Source organism: Seriola aureovittata, chromosome 20 (assembly GCF_021018895.1).
Source record: "Seriola aureovittata isolate HTS-2021-v1 ecotype China chromosome 20, ASM2101889v1, whole genome shotgun sequence".
Lineage (NCBI taxonomy): Eukaryota > Metazoa > Chordata > Actinopteri > Carangiformes > Carangidae > Seriola > Seriola aureovittata.
In genome coordinates, this window is record NC_079383.1 from 2,170,298 (window position 1) to 2,191,496 (window position 21,199).

The 21,199-nt window shown below is 40.6% G+C and overlaps 1 protein-coding gene across 1 annotated transcript; it reads right to left on the reverse strand.

The window, feature by feature from the left end:
- Positions 1 to 9,891: 9,891 nt before the first annotated feature.
- LOC130161643 (protein FAM200C-like) lies at positions 9,892 to 13,327 on the reverse strand. The gene is made up of 3 exons (XM_056365051.1): positions 11,768 to 13,327; positions 11,273 to 11,519; positions 9,892 to 10,073 (listed from the first exon to the last, which is right to left on the reverse strand). The coding sequence occupies exons 1-3, from the start codon at positions 13,325 to 13,327 to the stop codon at positions 9,892 to 9,894; spliced, it is 1,989 nt and encodes a 662-aa protein (XP_056221026.1).
- Positions 13,328 to 21,199: the final 7,872 nt, after the last annotated feature.

A 21,199-nucleotide genomic window follows, 5' to 3' on the forward strand; every position in this document is an offset into this window, starting at 1 on the left:
TGCACTCATGCATTCATGATGATGTAAGAGACAGTCCGGGGGACTTTTACTGCCATGTGATCTCTTTGAATGGGGATTATGGATGCTTTAAAAAAATGTGCACAACCTTTTCTTCATTTCAACATGTAAACACAGCAAAAATAAAATTCTTTGTCACGCCTACAGCCCATCATGATTCTTACAATGACCAGTTAATCCCGACATACTGCCTGGGGTGTGACGCTCCTGCTGCTTGCATGTTGTGTGAACCCTTATGTTCTTCTCCCTGGAGGCTTGTGAGGCTGTAAACATGCTGAATTTAGTCGTTCGGAAGCCAAACTCAAAAAGGTATATCGCATAACTTTCTAAATTTGGTGAAATGATTATGATGATATCTGCTGGTTTGCATGTTGCTGAATGAAAGAGACAGTTAGTATCTTTTAAGAAAATATGTTGTTCAAAGAAAAAAGGAGGCAGTTGCATGGATACAAGGCTCAAGCTGAGAAACTGAAAAACAGCCCCAGGCTACATGTTTGTTTGCTGCCTTTGCAACTCGGCTGTGTGTGTGTGTGTGTATGTGTGTGTGTGTACATGTGCGTTTTTACTGTGTGTGTGTGTGTGTACATTACATGCGTGGGTTTCCTGTACGTACTGACTTTTTTTTCCCCTGTGTGTGTGTGTGTGTACAAACTTGTGCTTTAATCTCATTTTATTGACAGTGCTGCATTACCTGCTGGATTTTAATGTGGGATGATCTTTTTCTGCCCCTCAGCTCAAGGTGCAGCCAGAGATATTCCTCATGCTTGAAAACAGCCCTTGTGATGAGCTACAAGATCAGCAGGAAGGCACGGCTTATTACCTAGCAGTTGTTCACTGAGGTAATTCATCTCATGTATTTATTTATATTTCGCTCAGAAACAAAAGCAAAGCAAAGGAAGACACAAGGTTCGGAAATGGATTTTGAGCGTGATGTAAACACTTTATGAAAATCGAGACTGTCACTATATGAAGTCCTGCCTGCTGAGACGTTCGGCTTCTGCAATAGTTTTAAATACCTGGTTATGGTGTCATCAGCAAGAGAATTAGCAGTTGCAGTTGAGCGAGTACCACCATCTGCACGTAATTTGCTTGTGTCAAGGCAGGAGAGCAGCCACAGGGAGGACACGACAAGGCACCAGAGCTCCTGGCAGTTACCATGGACCTGGAAAAAACACCAAAGATTCCCATGGTCAGGACCGCTCTGAGGCCAGATATCCTCCTGGTCTCCGAGAGCACCAGAAACCATGGAGCTGACACTGCTGCTGGAGAAGTGCTGATGAAAGGAAGAGGACCAAGTATGAGCAGCTGGTCATGAACAGTCGCACGCAGGACTGGAGGGCTGGATGCATCCCCGACCAAAGAAGGCTGCAGAGGTTTCATGATGCAATCACTCCACAAAGCCTCGAGCGCTCTGGGCATCACAGGAGAAGCAAGGAGCAGAGCTATCACGAACACCACTGCTCCCACACGTGGTTCGGGCATCAGATTCGGATGCCTCCTGGTCACTTTCCTTTGGAGGTTCTCCGGGCACGTCACAGCTGGGAGGAAACCCCGGGGTAAGACCAGGACCTTGCAGGAGGAATTGCATATCCCGACTCAGGAATCCTCAAGAGCAGCTAGAAAGTTTTACTGGAGAGAGGGACGATGGAGGGACTTGCTGCCACCACGACCCGACCCCGGGTAAGTGGAAGAAAATGAATGGAAAGATTCTTATTATTATTAAGTACTTCATTGACGTCGGTATTTGTTTTTAATATTGTTTTTGGTGCATTTAATGGCATCTTTTTATTTTTGACTCTGGCAGTTTCAGTCCTCCGTACAGTGAGATGGGAATTTCATTTGTGAGACAACCGCCCGAGTCCCACTTTCCTCTTCCACTCAGGGATTTTGTGCTCTCCATAGCCAGCATGTTTGGGAGCACTTACATCTACGAGAGCAACTTCTCAACATTGAAGCACATCGACTCAAAAGAGAGAATGAAACTCTCTTCCCGCTCATGCAGACGCATAAACACTGACATTGACATCCAGACTAGTGTGCTCCAGCGGGAGAGGACACAAGTATCTCATCAAGACAGAACTTTATACGGATCCTCATGTGGTTGAGGGTCAATGGCTTTTGAAAGAAATGCATGCTTGTTCGAAACATGTCACTGAATGTGAGGGCACTACAAACATGAACATTAGTTATTGAATGATGATTTGAGACTCATTTCATCAGAATATCACTGAGGCTATTTGAAAGTTTTGTTTGTGTTAAGTTCATTAAATGAGTACAAGCATTACTAAAAACATTGGATTGTGAAAAATAGAATTAATGGTATAATAAATTTTAATTACCAGCATATATGTCTTCTTTTTATTAAATTAGTGGCTATAATTGGGACATTGAGTGATGGGGTTACAGTATCCTACTGGTGGGAGTGCACGGTCACAATCTGGCACTGTGGTAATGAGGAAAGATTTTTTGTGGCCGTCTCAATCATCAAAGTCGCCCGTCTCTGCTCTTTTTCTTCTGCACTGATTTTGTGACATTACAAAATAAATATATGTTGTCATAATTAAAAAAGTTTCTTGTTTAAACAGGCACATTATGATAAGATCATAATAATACCTTGTTATAAAATAGAAGTAATTATTTTATTATTTGGTGTTGTTGGATTCAAAGAGCTTAAAATTGCCTTTCAGTAAACCGAGTGGGGGGAGAAATAACCCTTTACTTTCTGAGCACCTGCATTCTTTTACAGCAGAAACCACAACAGGCTGCATGACATGTACACACATGTACTTCTCATGTACAGATGGAGTCACAGATGTGCAGCTGGGGATGCAAGTTTACACTGCCACTGCCACATGTTGTTGCTTTTCTATTTGTGTTGTGGCTTTTGAACTGTGTTGACCCGTCTGGGCCACTGTACAGATGCTCTATGGCAGAATGCAGCGACAAGTCATCAGCGCAAGTGTCAAATCTTCAATAATGATTATTGAAAACTGGCTATTGTGATAATAATCCTTTATTAGAAAACAGATTCTCACTCCCTCACTAATGCCACGGCCGAAACAGAAACTGTTATTAATTTGTTTTTATGGCCAAATGCACCATTTTTAATAATAAACTATTGACTCCCTTGCATCTAACAGTAGTTAATCATAATTATAATATTTTACCATCTTAGCACAATTTTGTGAACAGTACCACAAAAATCAATGGCCCATTCAGGTTTGTGTTTATGTGGAGGTCAGGGCTAACGCTGCCCTGCAGTGTCAGACACACAGCTGTGTCCAGAACTCCAGCCCCATTTTCTCAGAGACAAAGAAAATCATAGAGACCAATGATACATTAAGATGCTATTGATGTGTATTACACAGTGCTGCAGGCTGCATTACTATGTAACAATAACTTCTAACTCAAATTCCTGTAAAATACATGAATGCATCTCACCAACACCACTACAAGCAGAAGAAGCTCAGTGGTGTTCGCAGACACATTTGGCTCACAAGTCAGCAACTGGGCAACTCGTTGACAGATACTGAGGCGCCGAGGTCACGGCTGGTGTGAATCCACAGTAAGAAAGAACATAAGAGGCTGTAGTTACAGGCCCAGAGGCTGCCTTCAGAAGACACTGCTGCCGTTTTGCATGAGCAAATGTCTTGCCTCGGATGTCATGGATCTGAGTTCGTCTTCTGAAAGCTTCTGTTGCTCCTTTAATGGTTTAAAACTTCATGTTATAGGTCTGCATACTTTTGCACCTTAACCACGGTGACCTTGCTGCAATGATGTAGAGATAGTAGATGTACTACCATTAGTTCAATCAGGAAAAATGCTTCAACAAAAATACATACTTTATTAAATAATATGACAAACTCATTTTTCATAGGAGTAGAAGACTATTGGAAATCCGCAAGGGGATAATAACCGAGAGGTGAAGCCCCAGTGTGATGAAACAATCAGAAATAGCAAACACTTCATTATACCACTGAGTTTAAAGGTTTCATATAGAGAGATCTATAAAGGTCTGTGTCCATGTGTAGTGTGATTATAGATCAGGTCTAGCTTCTATATTAACACTGTGAAAGTATCAAAGCCTCAGTCCACAGAGAAATGCACACAGCCTGTATTCAGAAACTGAGCCTTAAAACCAGCCGTCAGGACTTCTGGAACTTTGTGATGTCACAACAAAGCAGTCACCCCACCCCACCCCACCTTTAAGCGATGTTCCTCGCCCAAAGCCCCACTCACCTGGACTATCCAACCTTGCAGGATTTAGTTTCTTTTAGTGTTTGCCTGAAATCTGTTTTTATTCAGTCAGTCAGAAAACATCAGACCTGTTGTTACTGGAGCTCCAGCCTGTAGAACTAGAAGATGTAAAACTACACCGAGATGGTGTGGTCAAAATAAAACACAGCAAAAGTGTAAAATATGGGAATCTTTCATGGTGTAAATCCAGATATTGGTCTTAAGATGGAACAAATGGAGAAAACTAACCTTCATCTTGGGAGCTTATCGAACCCTATGACCAGTCAGGAACATCAATACTGGACGATTCTTCAAATCCCGGGGTAATGATTTTTATATCAGAAATTCTAATAATAAGGGATGGATGGATGGATGTTAAATGGTCTGTGACAGGATGCAATCTTTATCGACTGCGTGGAGGAGGAGTCAAGTATACAGTATAATTGAGATACCGACATTAAGCCATGGTCCGATGGTGTGATTCATCAAAGGTTGGCAACCCATACATAAGCGCATTGTAGTAGGCGGAATGGAAATGTGCAGTATGTGTTGCCTTTAAAGGAGAGGTTGGTATGGGAGCTTAATTCAGATTTGCTGTAATCAAAAACTGAATACTGACAAAACATCTTGAACCACAGCCCCATGTTACTACCAATAAATAATCAAATCTAATTATCCATTGATGGTTCATAAAAAACAAGTCAGATTTTCTCTCTTTTCTCGTCTCCCTTTTTCAAATGAGCCTTTACGGGCTTCATCACAGTCAGACAAACAGCATATACCCCCCCCCCCCCCCCCAGCTGGTGACAAGCAGATACTCAGAGAGTAAGATGAGATGAGATGATGAGAAGGGAAGAGACATGTGATTGGAAATTGCTGGGTTATTGATTTTTTGAGGGACATAAAGTGGACAAGCCTCCCGACTGGATTCAGTTGTTTTGATACTCAATTTTGTTATTACGTTCCACATTTGAGCCAGCACTTTCATTTCTGCCTCTCTGCTGTTTCCCCTGATGACCCCTCCATTACATTAGCACTTAAATTTATTGACCTGGTGATCTTTCTGAAAGTGAAACAATTCTCTGTCCCATGTAGTGTCTGCGGTCCCTGAGGGACTTGCATGGAGATCTCCAGAAAATGGCTTTGGATTTATGAGTTACTATTTCTGCAAGTTGACTTCCAGCATCCTGTGCAGCAGGGTCGATCTCACTCACGCTTGTCTCAGTTTTAGTGACAAATTTTTCTGCTCTAGCTCCCAATGAGGATGTTCCTTTTTCTGAGTTCAGCCCATAGAGCTCCGATTGGTTCATATATTTTCCAACCAGGAGGAAACTGCCATCAGTGAGGGCAACAACCATATATCACAAATGGCTGGAAGTATCGCGATATTCTCCCAAGCTTTACACCATCCACTACTCTTATGTGGATATAAGGAGTAAGTTCATCCATCCTTTCAAACAGCTGGTGGCCCTGACCGATACATTACTGCAGAAGAAGGTGTAGTGAAATGACACAATTAAATGAGCGCAATCAAAGTTCATTCAAAATGGTGGAAAATGATGCTGAAATTTTAGTGGAACTGTTTCATTTAAGTTTGTTTTATGTATTAATTTGAGGAAGTTTAGAGTCTCATGCTTGATCTGTTCAGTGGAATCTTGAGAGATGTTTAATTCACACTCACAATTGATGAAGTCTAATTGGAAATGCACGTGAAAATAAGTGGCTGGAAATGCTCTAAGTGGAGGTTGGTGCCCTGCTTATGAGCTATGATTTGTCAGGGTCCAACATGTTTCTTGGCCAAGTCACAGCAATGTATAATTCTGTGGTCACTTAATCTAACATAGTAACTGTCTGGAAAGGCAAAATATAAAGTAGTGTTACCTTAGAATAAACCTAACCACACCAGGTAGACAGGACATGAACCCATGAGTCCTGACCAACCGTTCCTTCCTGCAGCTTCTCTGCAGTATAAAGGATGTCATGCTTCATGCAGAGGACAAATCATTGCCAAAATAACGACAAGTTAAGGTTACAATTCAGAAAAGTGCTGTATGATTATTTCGGTCTTTGGCAGGCAGCCACATTCACCTACATGCCATTCGTTTCCTCAGTTGTATTCTATCACAGGATGTAGGAAATATGATCGCCAGCTCTGCCTGTCTAACGGCCTCATTGATTTTTGAACACATGGTTATATCGCAGACCTTCTTTTTTTGTCTGTGGACAAACTATGCCCTCCAGAGACTGATGGCCTTCTCAGGAATGCAGCAGTTATCCCTCGTTACCCCCCCCACACTCCTCTGCCAACAGCAGCACATCTACACAACTTGTCTGTTTAGAGAGCTGACAGTATTACAGTCACACAATTGACAACCGGTCCTCATTCCAGCCATACACAGCTTTTCATTACATGCCATTACTGTCATCTAGAAACCTTGAATGTGTGTATGTGTTTGTATGCTTTGCCCAACACTTTTTTTGTGTGCATGTTGACATATTTGTGTGCATTGCTGTCACTTAGCAATCAGCCCTACATCCTTTCATAGCATGTTTTGAGGCATGCCAGTGAGTAATAGACCACCAGAGCTGCTAAACAGGAACACTTAATGAAGACACAGTCCCTGACACAGCCACTCGCACTGGCACTGATGGACCCCAGTTTGAATGATGGCATTGTTATGTAGATGTGAAGCTAGAGCTTTCCTTACAGTAGCTTTATACTCAAGCTATTTTGTTAGTACATATTTTGCATGAAACTCGCATGTCAGGTTTATTGATATAGCACATTTCACGAAACAGGTGTGGATTCCATGTGCTTCAAAAGGTAAAAAGTGAATAAGGAAGGTAGGAAGGTGTTAGTCAGAAATAACCCAAAGGGAATCAGAATCAGGTTTATTGTCAAATAGGTTTTCACATATGAAGAATTTGCTTTGGTGTTTTGGTACATAAAGTAACAATAGTAAGAAGAAAAAAATATAAGGAAAGATGAAGCAGAAGCAGGTACTGCAGGTCTGATAGCTTTGATAGTTTTAGTATATATATTTTTTTTCAATAAAAATATTTATAATAAAAATGTTAAAATCTATAAAAAATATAAATGTAATGCAAATTTGTACAATATGCTATATGAATGCAGCAATGTGCAATAGTTACAGTATGAAAAAAAAAGATAATGCTAATAATACTACAGATACAAGTTTTATTTAACAACATTCCGTAAGCATAACTAAAAGCTTGTGAAAAATGTTTTTAGTTTGCTTTTGAAGAATGAATGATACTGAAGATGAAGATACTGTTATAGCAGACCTGAGTTCATGTGCAGGGGGGTTCAAGAGACTGAAGACTCCATAAGCACTGAGAAGACCTTTGGTTGATGATCTGATTAATTCGTTGTGTACGCAGCATGTCAACAACGTAGGGAAGAGCTAAACCATTCAGCCATTCATAAAAACAATAACAAGTATTTTAAAACCTGTTCTTTGTTTTAGTGGGCGCCAGTGAAGAGACATTAAAACAGGGGTGATGTGATGTTCAGACCTTTTGGTTTTTGTTGCTGCTCTGGCTGCAGCATTCTGAATGAGCTGGAGGTTATTTAACACCTGCTTTGTCAGTCCAGCAAAAAGGGCATTATAGTAATAAATTCATGAACTCACTTGAGAAAGGAAACATACAGCTGATATTTCTGAGATGATAAAAGGCAGTCTAAGATCAGCATCCAAAAATCCCACCCAAGGTTCTGGCATATTCACAAGATTTTACCAACAGTTAACAAAGAGTGAATCTGGTGCCCTGGGACCTATTGAAAGAATCTCTGTTTTGTCCTCATTTAACTGTAAGAAAAATGACCATATTTGATATCAGCAATGCACTAGATGAAGTCTGTGACTGGCTAAAGTTGTTGGAAGAAACAGATATGTATAATTGTGTGTCATCAGCATAGAGGTTATGTGACATGATGAACCCCAGTGGGAACACATACAACTCAAACAGCAGTGGACCCAGAATTGACCCTTGAGGGACTCCAATTAAGAACCATATCAAACTAAGGTCTGAGCTAATTTTAAGATACTTAACAATTATGACAAGGGCAGTTTCTGTACTGAGTTAACTCTAAAAGCAGAGTTGTAAACATCACACCAATTGTTATATGACAGACACATGTGTAATTTACTAATAATAATTACTTTTTTTCCCCCAACAATGTTGTTCTAAAAGCATGCTTGAGACCTGTGGGGAATATTCCAAACAGTGGCACAGGCATCAAAAATCTCAAGGACATCATCTACCACACAGCTGAAAAAAATGTTGAGGTTAAGAGGGTATGTTGCAGAGTTTAACTGCTTTTTGTAGATCACTACATTGAATAAGATTGAAGTTGGACAGATTGTTGGAAACTTTGCACTGAACTGAGATGGTGGAAGAAGAAAGCTCACGCCCAACAACAAAGAATGACACAATTATTCCTAATATTGGAAATTTAAAGTACGAGGCAAATTCATTACATTTTTCTGAAGATTGGGGCTCAGCTGTTGGTCTGAGAGGATTAACCAGTTTATCAGTTGTACCAAACAGAAACTTCAAATCATTCAAATTTTTCAATAATAAATATTGGTCATAAATATTATGATCGACCTGCCATTCAGTCCACCTACCATTGAGCCAGTATCCTCACCCTTCCACATTCTTCCGAGGTGCTTTTATTTTATCTTAAATTCACTTATTATTAGGTGCAATTTCATCCATAATTTCTGTCACTGAAAAATTACAAATATTTATCCAATTTGTCACACAAAGGCAATCCATCCATTATTCAGGGGAGAGTCGCAAAGACAACAAAGGCAAATTAAAATCTGAACGTGACCAGGTTCACTTAACAGAATTAGAATATCTTGAAATGAAACTATCAAACGTGTCTGCAGAGATGGAAAGATCTTTTGACTCATTTTAAACCAGCTACATGTTTGGTCACTCAAACAACATTGAAAACTAGAATTACTGCCTTGTGGTTTCTTCCTTTGCACTGTAAACCCAGATTTTGATTAAATTCAGAGACTCATTTCATATTACTTAAATATGTCCAATTTATTGACATTACTTACTAATGCTGATTAAGCTGAACGTTTTCATGTCCTCTCTTATTGTAATTGTGTTTTTAAGTCCAATCAGTAGTTTCTACTCAAACAAACCAAGTTCACATTACTTAAACGTGTCATTTCTTAAATCAATTATGAATTCTGAGTAAATTCTACTATATAATGGCCAGTCCTATTGTAATTATGTGTTTGAGCTCAAACAACTCATTATCATCCCTTTTTGCCTGTTATTCACCCATGCAGCCGCCAGAAATCCGGTTTATACCAGTTTGATAGAGTGGAATCGATGAGCTCCGAAGTTTTTGGACCACAATTTCTTCAGTGAATGACCGGTGTCCAGCCTCAAAATGGTAAGTACCTGGCGCTAGTGCAATAGTTGATGTAATTTAACATTTTATTTTAAAAAGCTAGTTATCATCAAGCTAGCAATGTAGCTAACCGACTTTTCGTTTGAATATTTTATTGAACATATAACACAATACAAGAAGACAGCTTTATACCGAGTGAACCAACTGGTATTAACTAGTAACTATACTATAAGCAATCAGCTACCGCTGTCCCACACTGAGCTGAGCCGGAGACCTGTGTTAGCTAAAACGCAGGCAACGAACCAGCGAACGTCTCGGTAAGTTAGTGCAGAGCTAACGCTTTTCGCCGACGTGTCTGACGACGAGCGTCCATTTTGGGTGCACTTCGAATCCACCGCGGTGTCCGCTCCCACACAGCCTGCGCGCACACTCACAGCGGGCTCAAAGTGGGCTTACATCGACCTCAGTTTTGAGACAGCGCAGACTCGTCGAGTTTGACGACGGCGTTCGGCACTCGACTCGAAAACTTTCTCTGTTTCTTCCAGAAAACTCAAGCCGAGCTGAGACGTGAAGCAGCTAGCCACGGACCCACAGACATCTTTGTAGGTTGGTGCACACAAGGTCACATTATGAGCTGTGTAATTTCACTTCATTACAGTGTTTTAATTTTTGTTAGCTGGCTATTTGTCCCACTCTTTGCTGTCTTGCTAATTAACTAATGTTAGCTTGTTGGCTATTGTGTTCATTTGGAAAGCCACTATCAAGGTCTTTTCTTAAACTTTGCACTGTTAGCAAATTGCAAATTGTAAATTTTTCATTTTTCCTTTTTTTCATTCATGAAAGGACAGTAGGGCAACTGGGCAGACATGTGATCTGTGTACCTATAGAGGCTCTTTGTAGCACTATGTTGTCATATTGACATGATCATGTCCTGTTCCTTTTTTCATGGCGTTGATGATGAGAGTTCATACAGTAACATGCCAGTGGGAATCCTCTGCCATCAACCGGACGTCAGTACACACAAGCAGCCCCTTCACCACAATGCAACCTCGGTTGCAATTATCTTGGAAGGAAACATCGTAATGCATGTTGAGAACCTGCCCCAGGCCATGTACATTGTGTTTGGACTCACATATGTCATTCACCTTGATTAACCAAAATGCATGTGGAATACTTTTGATTTTTTCCAACAGCTACTGTTAAACTTGGGTAAGACAGATCTAAAACCCAAACTCCAAACGCTCAAAAACCAGCTTGCAATGTAGAGAGGAGGTAGACTGTAGAGCAGTGGTTCCCAGCCTTTTTTCCCCAGGGACCCCCTAATTCATTTCTGATGGAATTCGCGACCCCCTAACCATAAATTACATGAGAAAAATCATGTTCTGCTCTTTTGCATTTTTAATTACAAATAGCTTACAGGCAGCATCACATTCATAGGCCTACAATACAGTATACTTCTCTGATGTACTTTTAATATTGACAAATCATATCTTGCAATATGCAAGATAGCCTATTTGTGCCTAATAGGAATTGGAACAAAAATAATCTATATATCTATATCGCAGGTAAATCATGAGAGAGCAGTTGGGTATGCGAGTCAAATTCATTAATGTGAACCTTGGTCTTGCATGTGCGCTACCAGGCCTGCAATGTCCGGTGTAATGCGAGTTACAGCCATTCTAAAGTCATTGTGCACGTCCAGTCTGTTGCGCGCCTTTGTTTTAATAGCGACAAGTGTGCTAAACGCTGTCTCAGACAGACATGTGGTGCTGAACGGGAGAATAATCCTGGTTGTGGCATGCAGTGCGAGCCTCGGAGCAATGATGGATCCCTTCACAATCCAGAACTTCTTGAATCCGTGTTCCTGTAATGAAGGAATAAATCAAATGTTTAGGCTAAATGTGACCAACACCTCATTGGTGTTATCCCCACATGGGGCCGAGCCTACAATGAAGTTTATTGAAAGTCACCCTTATTAAAACAAGTCGAGTTAGAACAAACAATTTAAAATAGGCTAGTCAGCGCTCATTTCAATTGGTAAATTAAAACCCAACATACTACAACTTATGGTGGATAGAATATAGCCTATCAAATAGGCCTGCATTACCATACCTGGAAATATTTCTTCGCTACAGAGTCGGCCTGGATGTCGGTGAGTTCATCTGCGCAATCAAGGTATTCCACATCCTCAATGTTGGCAACAAAGGGATCCAACACCCATGACTCCTTGGATACGTACTCCTCTGTGTCAGCCAACCGTGTTTTGATCTCCTTTTGCAATGCGTTCATGTGGCTCGTAAACTCACGACGAACAGACACTGGAACAGTCTCAGGGTTGTTTCTGCATTGTTTCAGCAGTAGTGGGAACTGTTGGAGCTCTCCCTTCTCCATTTTCCCGACTCTATACTCCAGTTTACGCACGAATGCGTCGAGCGCCTCTTTACATTGCATGATGTTGGCCTCTGCGCCTGGGAGACGCTTGTTTGTTTCATTGTAGAGAGTGAAGACGTCAGCTAGGTATGCAGTTTTGATCCAGAATGACTCTGTCATTTTCTCTGAAAGTGCAGGGTTATGAGTTTGGAGAAATTCTTCTATTTTGTCCTGCAGTTCCACAAAGCTCACAAGCACTCTGCCTCGTGACAGCCACCGCACTTCTGTGTGCAGGAGGAGCGTTTGGTGCGACTCATCCTCGCATAACTGTGCAAAGAGGCGCTTGTTGGTGGGGCGACCTTTGATGAAATTTACAACTTTGACTACAGTTGCGAGTGTGTCACTGAGGTCGTCGGACAGTTTTTTGCTGGCTAGTGCCTGGCGATGGATCATACAATGAAATATAACACAGTGCGGGGCCTTCTCTTTCAAGCGACTGTTAAATCCTTTGTTTTTCCCCATCATTGAGGCAGCTCCATCTGAACAACATGCAACTAGATTCTCGTAGGACAGGTTTTGGGACGAGAAATAAGAATCCACTGCAGTAAAAATATCCTCACCTCTAGTGGTGGTGGTAAGGTTGACTGACATAAGAATATCCTGCTTCAGATTTTCGTCTTCAATATACTGCACATAAACAATGAGCACAGCCTCGTCTGCCACCGTTGTAGTTTCATCGAGTTGTATGGCAAATGGCCCCTTTCTAAGCCTTTCGGACAGCTGCTGCTCACAGTTACTTGACATCTTATCAATTCGGTCTTTCACTATATTGTTAGAGAGCGGTACTGATTTGAGTTTCTCCGCCACCTGTGCACCGCACGGTTTCTCAACCATTTTAATGCAGGCTGGTTTGATGAGCTGCTCGCCAATATTGTGCGGTTTCTTTGCTTTCGCAATTAAAAGCGAACACTCAAAGGAGGCTTCAGTAGCTTTCTGTAAATCACTGCCAGCCTTGTTAAACGCTGCTCTAATATCCTTTGGCTTGTTAGCCTTGAGCAACTGTTCTTTGCGCAGAAAAAAGTCACGGTCCTTCCCAACGGTTTCTGGATGCCTCGTCGCCTGGTGTCTCTTCAGTTTGCTGGGCTTTAGGCTAGCGTTAGCCAACTTCTCTCCACAAATCACACACTCGGGTCGTTTGTCCGTTCCCTCCGTGAAGCCGATGGCGATGTATTGTTCACGGTACGTCCTCACTTTCTTTTTCGCAGATGAGCTGTCGTCCTCTCCTTTGCGCTTGTCACACATTTTCACGTCTCTGGCTGCAATCGAGTAAGCGAGCTTGCTAGCTCCACTAAAAGTGGCTAGCTAACGTTAGCTACGGAACGTGACACAGTCAACTGCATTCGCGTTTCGCATTTTGCTGATTTGGAGGAGTAGCCTATCGTAATGGTCAATTCAATTTGTTTGTTCAATTTAATCGCAGTGCAGAGACTATTATTGATTTTACTTCCATGTTCAATGGACAGATTTCTTATTTGTAAATGTTTAGTTGCCAGTATTCAGCAGGGCTGACTTTTTTTCCTGGTTTGTGAACCAAATTTTAGGACTGCATGTGAAGTGTAAATGTTAAAATGATAGTGTTTGGCAGTGCTGAGATTTACCTTGTGCCAAGCACATTTGTAGAGGCCCAGAAATTGAGGTAAAGACATTTTTTTTTCTTTTCATTTCACACTTGAAGCCTATAAGGCGATGGCTTTGTTTTTTCTCTGAAAAAAAGATGTATTCAATAAAAAATTGGATACTGGACTGTTGCAGTTGGTTGTATTTTAAATGAGTGATTTAAAGACATATTTTGAGTTTCAGGAGCTAAAAAGGTTTAGTTTGGTCAATTAGAATATGCAATTTAGTTGAATTGGCAATGGAGTAATGTTAACTTAACAAGCTGATTTAAATAAATGGGTGGGGAAGGGTTGTTTAAACTAAGAATATTTAGTTACTGTAACTTTGTTATTAGTACATTCAACTTAAATATTCTATTCCATTCCATTTATGGGCTCGAGTGCATTGAATGTAGTCCACTTCACTTATTCAACTGATGCTTCATTACTTAAAAAATTTAAGGCAACGAGTTACCTTGATTTTTTAAAGTAGATTCTACTTATCCGGGTTTACAGTGTGCCAACCAGCAGGAAATATGGTCACGATCTCCTTCCTGAGTTACAGCATTGAAAAATAGCTAGAGGTTTTTTTTTGCAGAACATTATGATGTCACAGTGAAGTTGACCTTGGACCTTTTGGATATAAAATATCACGACCTCATTTCATCCTTATAGACATGTGAGTTAAATTGTATCAGAATTAGTGTATAACAAGTAGATTAAGGACCAAATAAGATGTTTTTTAAATTACACAAAATTTGGAAAAATATCAGCCATCCCTTCTTGTTAGACCTGGTACATTATGAAAATGAAAAGTTAGGTGGTGAAACTTCAATCAGTTCTTTGCTACCAGTCTCAACAAGCCAAGACTCAATAAGGAGATACAATCAACACTATGAGATTTTATAATAATATTAACAATGAAAATTTCATTAGTAAGGGATCCAACATTGAGGAGTAGCATCCTTAAAAAGCTTGGCAGTGTAGCTGTTTTATTGGTGTGTCCACAGTAAGAGACTAAAGAGAAGTAGTTTGTAAAAAGAAGATAGTCCATTAAGGCTCATGAAATCAGAAATTTCAAACTACAAAGAACACAATCTTAGCACTGCTGGCCTTCAGGTAAAGTGAATGGTGTTGCCGTTCCATACAAAGCCAATGAAAAGACGCAAGTGAATGTGAACTGACTGTGAACTGAGGAAAAGCAATGTACTTACCTGGCTGCATTATAACTCCACTTAAAGAATGTATAGAGACAAGGACAATAGAGAGATGTAGGGGGAAAAATTATTGGTAAATTATCAGTCACAGGTCACATGCATATTAGCTACAGCTAATATCTCCATGGTTGGTGCATTACTGCAGTGATTTATAGCACAGTAAATACTCCTGCAGATAAAAATTGTATATTATATAATACTACATAAAGGTGTTTTTCCAAAACCCTGGATTCAATAACACTGATTTTAGAATTCTCACTTTCTAAAATATGAGTTCATGGCAACTACATGCTGATGTGTGGTCGGTTAATGCTTAACAAGTTAGCATTCATTTACCTAAGATTTGCTGAGCACTAAACACAAACTACAGCTGATAGCAGCGTCATTTCAGTTATCTAGTCATAAACCAAAATTTTGGACAGATTATGATTTTGACCTGATGGTGGCACTGGGCAATTCATCCAAATGTCAAACTCAGGGTGTCAGGGGATCATCAGAGTCAGTAGGATAGATTACCTGGGCACTGTGGATATCCATACCAAATTTTGTACCAATCCATCCAGTAGTTGTTGAAATATTCCACTAACAGTTAAAAATGTCAACTTCACAGTGGTGCTAAAGGAAACTTTACAGGACGGCGGTTGGCAACAGCTCGCAGGCAGAAACACGCCCTCCAGATCATTTGATAAGCTTTTATTTTTCTTTCTAACAGTCCCACATTTAGCTATGATGTCCATACAGAGAACCCCCCCCCACCTGAAGATGCGTATTATACTTTTATTCATGTTGAGAGAATGACAGAAACACACAGTCACATCATGCCGCACGCTGCACTGTCATTGCACAGCACCTGGTGCTAAAGTAGATCCGTCATGGCAGCAACAGTTCCCCAAACAATCACTTCCTCTTCAGCTATTTTTCCTCCAAAATAAAAAGGGCAAGAACACTAGTTTTCAAATGTATAATATGTGACTGTAGGCTACACTGCCACATGTAAACAGTAACAAAGAAAATCCCAGTTGTATTTTCAAATCAAACAATTTCTTAAATCAGCTTTTGATTAATTTCTGGACATCGTCTAATGGATTAAAAAAAAAAAAAAAATGGCCCGAGGCCAAACCCACTTACTGACCCCTGCTACACGATCACCAAAGTCTGTAGGATTCATTCTCTGGGGACCATGAATATCTGTACATCATTTCATGCCAATCCCTGAAATAGCTGTTGACATATTTCAGCCTGGACCCAAGTGGTGGACCGACTGACACCGACATCCCTGGAGCAAAAAACATTAATTGTAGGTTTGTAATGGGCCTCAAACTCACAAAAGTCAGATGTGTTACATGCCCATCCACCACCCCAACCTCCACACTCTCACTTGCCACCTCACTAGTGTCACTCACTGGTAAAGTAAGACTGAAACTCATGTGGTTTTCAAATGGAAAAATATTCTGATATCTAAAGCACGAGCAGAAGCTTCGTCGGTTCAGCCTTCTCCCTGCAGTCACTTCATCTCTGAGAGTGTAATTACCACCACACGTCTGCACTGTGAATACTGATGTCACTGAACACCACATACAAAAAGTCCTGAGTGTGAATGAATAGATGCTTATGATGAATTTGTTTTAATGCAGAAGTGAATGGCCCCAGTTTCTCTTTGGAAATGTACAGTGTCTAGAAAATAGTGACAGAATAAGGCTGATTATTACTCTGGAGTTTTCAGAAACTACACATTGTTTTGCATCAGGACTGGTGCTAGTATTGTTTCATATATAAATAATACTTCACCCTCTGTTTAAGTTACTCCTCACCACTAATTGATTTATTCCCAATGCAGATACAATGCTTTGTTAGAAGGATTTTTTTTTCATCTATGTGAAGCATGAATTTAACATTAGGGTTTGGTGTCAGTCTGAGAACCAAAGAGGCGAAGCTGCTGTCTGGAGCTGTCACATTGCTCTGACGTTCAGCAGTCATACAAGGAAACATCCATCACAGAAGAGGCAGACATACCAATTTCTGCTCTGACAGTAGCCCCAACAGACCTGACTGCACTGCAGCTGGAAGACATGCTGAGCTCTTTTCCTCGCTCCCTTTTTCTTTTTTTGACTGGAAACTCTCCCTCTCTTACCATTACTGTCACTCTGGTCATCTATTTTCTCTGTCTGTCTGTCTCTCCCCCTCTTTACACTCCTGAAGGTTAGACCAGGCATTCATTTAAGCAAATCAATATTCTTTTATTTAGTGTATACACACATAACAGCTGAATGCAACTAGTCAGGGAGGATCCTTGGGAGTTTAAGAGTCTGTCTGGGAAGTGAAGTGGAGAGAAAAAGTTAAAGAAAACCAACCACCACTGGCTCTGTCTCCCAGTCCAAGCCCTTTGAAAAATGAGGGCATGTCAAAGTTAATAATTATATTAAAAGCCTGCCCTGGTGATGCATTCTCTTTTGACACATCCATTTGTCATGCTTGTGTAGTGAAATGTTCCCTCTGATAAATATTTTCAGGGATCAAACTGGAGCACTGTGAAACATTATTGGGAGAGACTCATTGATATTTTCCCCCACAAGGCAACACTCGCCATTTAAGAGCACTATACTAAATAAAAGGATATTGATTTGTCTAAATGAATGCCTGGCCTAACCTTCAGGAGCGCATGCGTTGAGGGCATGTGTCGTGTAAATTGCTAGTGGCAGACATGCTTTTATACTTCTACACTTTTTAGACATGGCGAGACACTGTACTGTACATGATGTAATATCAGTGGTCGCGCTCACCAGCTGAGCAGAGTAAACTTTTGTTTTATGACTTGGGAGCACAGACTAACAGGAAAGCTGTAGGTTGGCAGAAAACTTGACAGTTTCTCGACCTCTATTTTACTTACAAAATTGCTGACTTTGACCTGTAGTGTGGTTTTATAGGTCCATGTGGGACTGGGCTTGTAAACAGAAGATGAGACAATAAATTCCTACTCTGTGAAACCGTCAAGTGATTCAGTTGCGGCTGTTGTGATGCTCCTGGATATACAGAACCTGAAATATGGCTCAGTGGAAAGATGGCAGGAGTATCTGACATGCCCCCGTATAAAAACTTTTCTTTTTAAAAAGTTATTCCTGGCTCACGTCAATGATGGCCTCACAAAACCACCTCTGACCTCTGTCATTCCTGACCGCCTAGATACATAGATGAGCTCCATGAGATACATAATACATTTAACCAAATGTTGAGTTATGTTCTTACACTATGCAGGGTTGGTTGGATTAATCGCACAATATTGAAATACATTATCGAAAGGCTTTGGTGCTGGCATTTTGCACCGACAGAAAAAAATAGATATAAAGACACTATGGCAGCAGGATACTTACTAGCTTATACTGTATTTTAAATGATCAAAACTATGATTTCCTTCATTGTAATTAGAAGAAATGCGACATTTAGTAAGCATGTAACAATGTTAAAGTGGAAATTCAACCAGGAAATGTCCCTGGTTGGTTCTTTGTCAGTTCACAATCGAAACATGAGGATCTCAGAGCCTTTTGGCTTTAACTCAGTTTTTTCCTACGTCTGTTTTTGCAGCCGCTGATAACAGCACAGCCAGATAAGATGTCTACATAGATGAAATAGATGAAAAAAAATCATGTCAGCAGCAGCGGCAGCAGCTGCAGTCCTCCATCAGCACAAGATGCATTCTGCCACTGTACTGCTGTGCACTTGATTTTTAGGCAGCACTCATGGCCCATTACAAAGTCAAGGTGGTTACGCATACACTGAGAGAAAATAGACTTGAGGCCTTAAAAGCCTCTTTTAATTAAGACTGAACTGAATCTGTTTTGTCTGACAGATGCTGAAAAACTGAAAAGAACTGAAAAAACCTCAAGAAAGTTCAACATTTTGTTAGAACTTCCTGGAAAGCCACCGTTTCCCTGGTAACTGTTCCCTGTTCCATGAATTTTCATACTTAAACTTTGTATCTCATTCGTTCAATCTGAATAGAACAAAGTGTTCATTTGCGAGTCCTTGTTGCCTGACAAGAGCTTCAGCCATCATTGCATTTACAGGAGGTTATGTCACGCCCTCTCAGTAGCGCCACTTCTGAAGGGCAGATTGGAAGCTACAGCGACTCGCTATCGGAAAGTGACGAGACAGGCCAGGGCTAGCTGGCTAGCTTGCTAACCTCAGTTGAAGAAAGGACATGATAGAGTCAAGTGTTAGCATTGACATTGCTTTCCACCTCTGGAGACAGCTGTTGGCGAGTAAAGGAATGAAGTTTGGTGCTAATCTTGGTGCATTTCCTAAGTAAACAGTAACAGTAAGTAAACAGCTGCTAACGCTAAATGTAGCAATAGAAACTTACAAATAGCTCCTTTAAAGCACTTGGAGGTGGATTTTGTTATCACTGGACACACTAAGATAGCCAGGCTACAAGTTTTCCCCTGCTTTTTACTGTTAGCTAAGCTAAGCTAACTGAATTCTGGTTTCAGCTTCAAATTTACTGTACAGAAATGAGGGGTGATTTGATCTTAACATTTAACTCCCAGAAGGAAAAATTAGTGTACCCCTCAAAATGTCGATCTATACTGTCATATTTGGAATAACGCCAAGAGTATAAACATTAGACATAAAGGCATACGAAAGGAATTTGGGGTTTTCTCATTTATGTCAATACAGTATGAGTTTTTAGTAGAGCAAATGCAACTTCCACATTTGCTTTGAAATCAATCATTGTTGCTTAGCACTGGCAAAGAGCCAAGTTTAGTGATTGAGACACAAAAAAGGTTTAAAACACTTAAACCTTGTTTTTCTGGGCTGCCGAGGCTGTGAACACCGACTCCCCTAGGAACCGCTGAAATATGCTGCTCTTGCATGATGAAGCCATTCATCACTCTCTAAAGATTTCGGGTGCATTCCATTTGCACCCTTCCACCCGCTATCATTAGTCACCATCATTATGTTTCAGACATGCTGGAGCTTTTATGTCTCCCTGCCTCCGCTCTCTGAGGAGAGACAGACAGAGACAGGTGCAATATAGATGAGACAGGGCACGCTATCGGTTTAGAGAGATGGCATCGCTGAGTGGCTGGTCAACGCGGTGGGTGTATCACTGTTATTTAGAGCTGATGGGGACAACGGCAACAATTCAGTGCCAAATTATTTTCAGAAATTACATTTTAATATGATACTTCTTTCCATCAGCTATTCCGCCAAGCTTTCTGGAGTTATCAAGCGTATCTAAATATGAAATAAATGTATACTGCAAAATGCAGCTGGATGCTAAACCTAGAAACACACTCATCCGATACATATGTATTATCGCACATGCATAATTATAAGAGCTAGTGTGTGTCTTGATTATGCATTGTCGAGTCTAGCAGTGCATCAGCAGTCATGATCCATTATATGGCTATAATAATTCAGGAGATCAGGCCCATTCTGCTTGCAGGTCATTAGGTGTTAGAAACAACACGGTGCTTCCAGTTACTAACAGCCCTCCTACACACACTGTATCATGGGCTCTCTTTATTCCTGCCTTGTTCTCACACACAAACACATGCTTCTCCTGTTATATTTCCTGTTTCTTTTTCATTTTGCTGGAATGATGCCATTAAAATTGTATCAAGATGTTATGCAACATATATTCATGGGTAACAGCCTTTGTTTGAAATGTTATGAGCACTGAAATTGCATCGTGCCCTTTAAGCCATGCTAGTGGTGTGGTCTGGCTCTGGGGATGGTAATGTCAGTCGGGCCGCCACTTTGGTCGAGACTGAAATGTCTCAAAAACAACTGGCTGGACTGGGTCCAGATATTTATGTCCCCCTCAGGATGAATTATAAAAACTCTGTTGAACCACTGACTTTCCATTTCACATTATCATCAGAATAATATTCAGTTCTTATCGTCAAGGCCAATCTTGACTTTGAGGAACATAACTGATATCAGATTACATTGGATGTTTCATTAAGAGGCAGGCAAGGATCAAATCTTATCAGTTCTTAACTAAAAGGGATAACAGCAAGTACAATAATAAGAAAGCGGCCAGACAATGTGAGAAGAGTGTCACCTTTGACCTTTCACCACTTACAAAAAAAAAAAAAGAATCACAAAGAGGAAATCTTTGTCACATGAAACATCTTCACCTCAGTACTTGCTTGTCTTGCAGTCCCTCGACATTGATTCTTGTTATTCTCCATTAGAGAGCAGAGAGGACATTTTTCAACACCTACTTCCCTGCTAACAACTTCCCACAGAGCTGTAAGGAGGCCACTGCTTAAAGTAGCATTTAATTACCCAAACTAACC

Bases quoted from the DNA above. Each gene is read 5' to 3' on its own strand.
- LOC130161643 (XM_056365051.1), bottom strand. From the start codon at position 13,327: ATGTGTGACAAGCGCAAAGGAGAGGACGACAGCTCATCTGCGAAAAAG. The intron at 11,520-11,767 runs GTATGGTAATGC...CCTTCATTACAG, and splicing joins TAGCGAAGAAATATTTCCAG to GAACACGGATTCAAGAAGTT. The intron at 10,074-11,272 runs GTTCACATTAAT...GTGTGCGCGCAG, and splicing joins AGCGCACATGCAAGACCAAG to GCTGTGTGGGAGCGGACACC.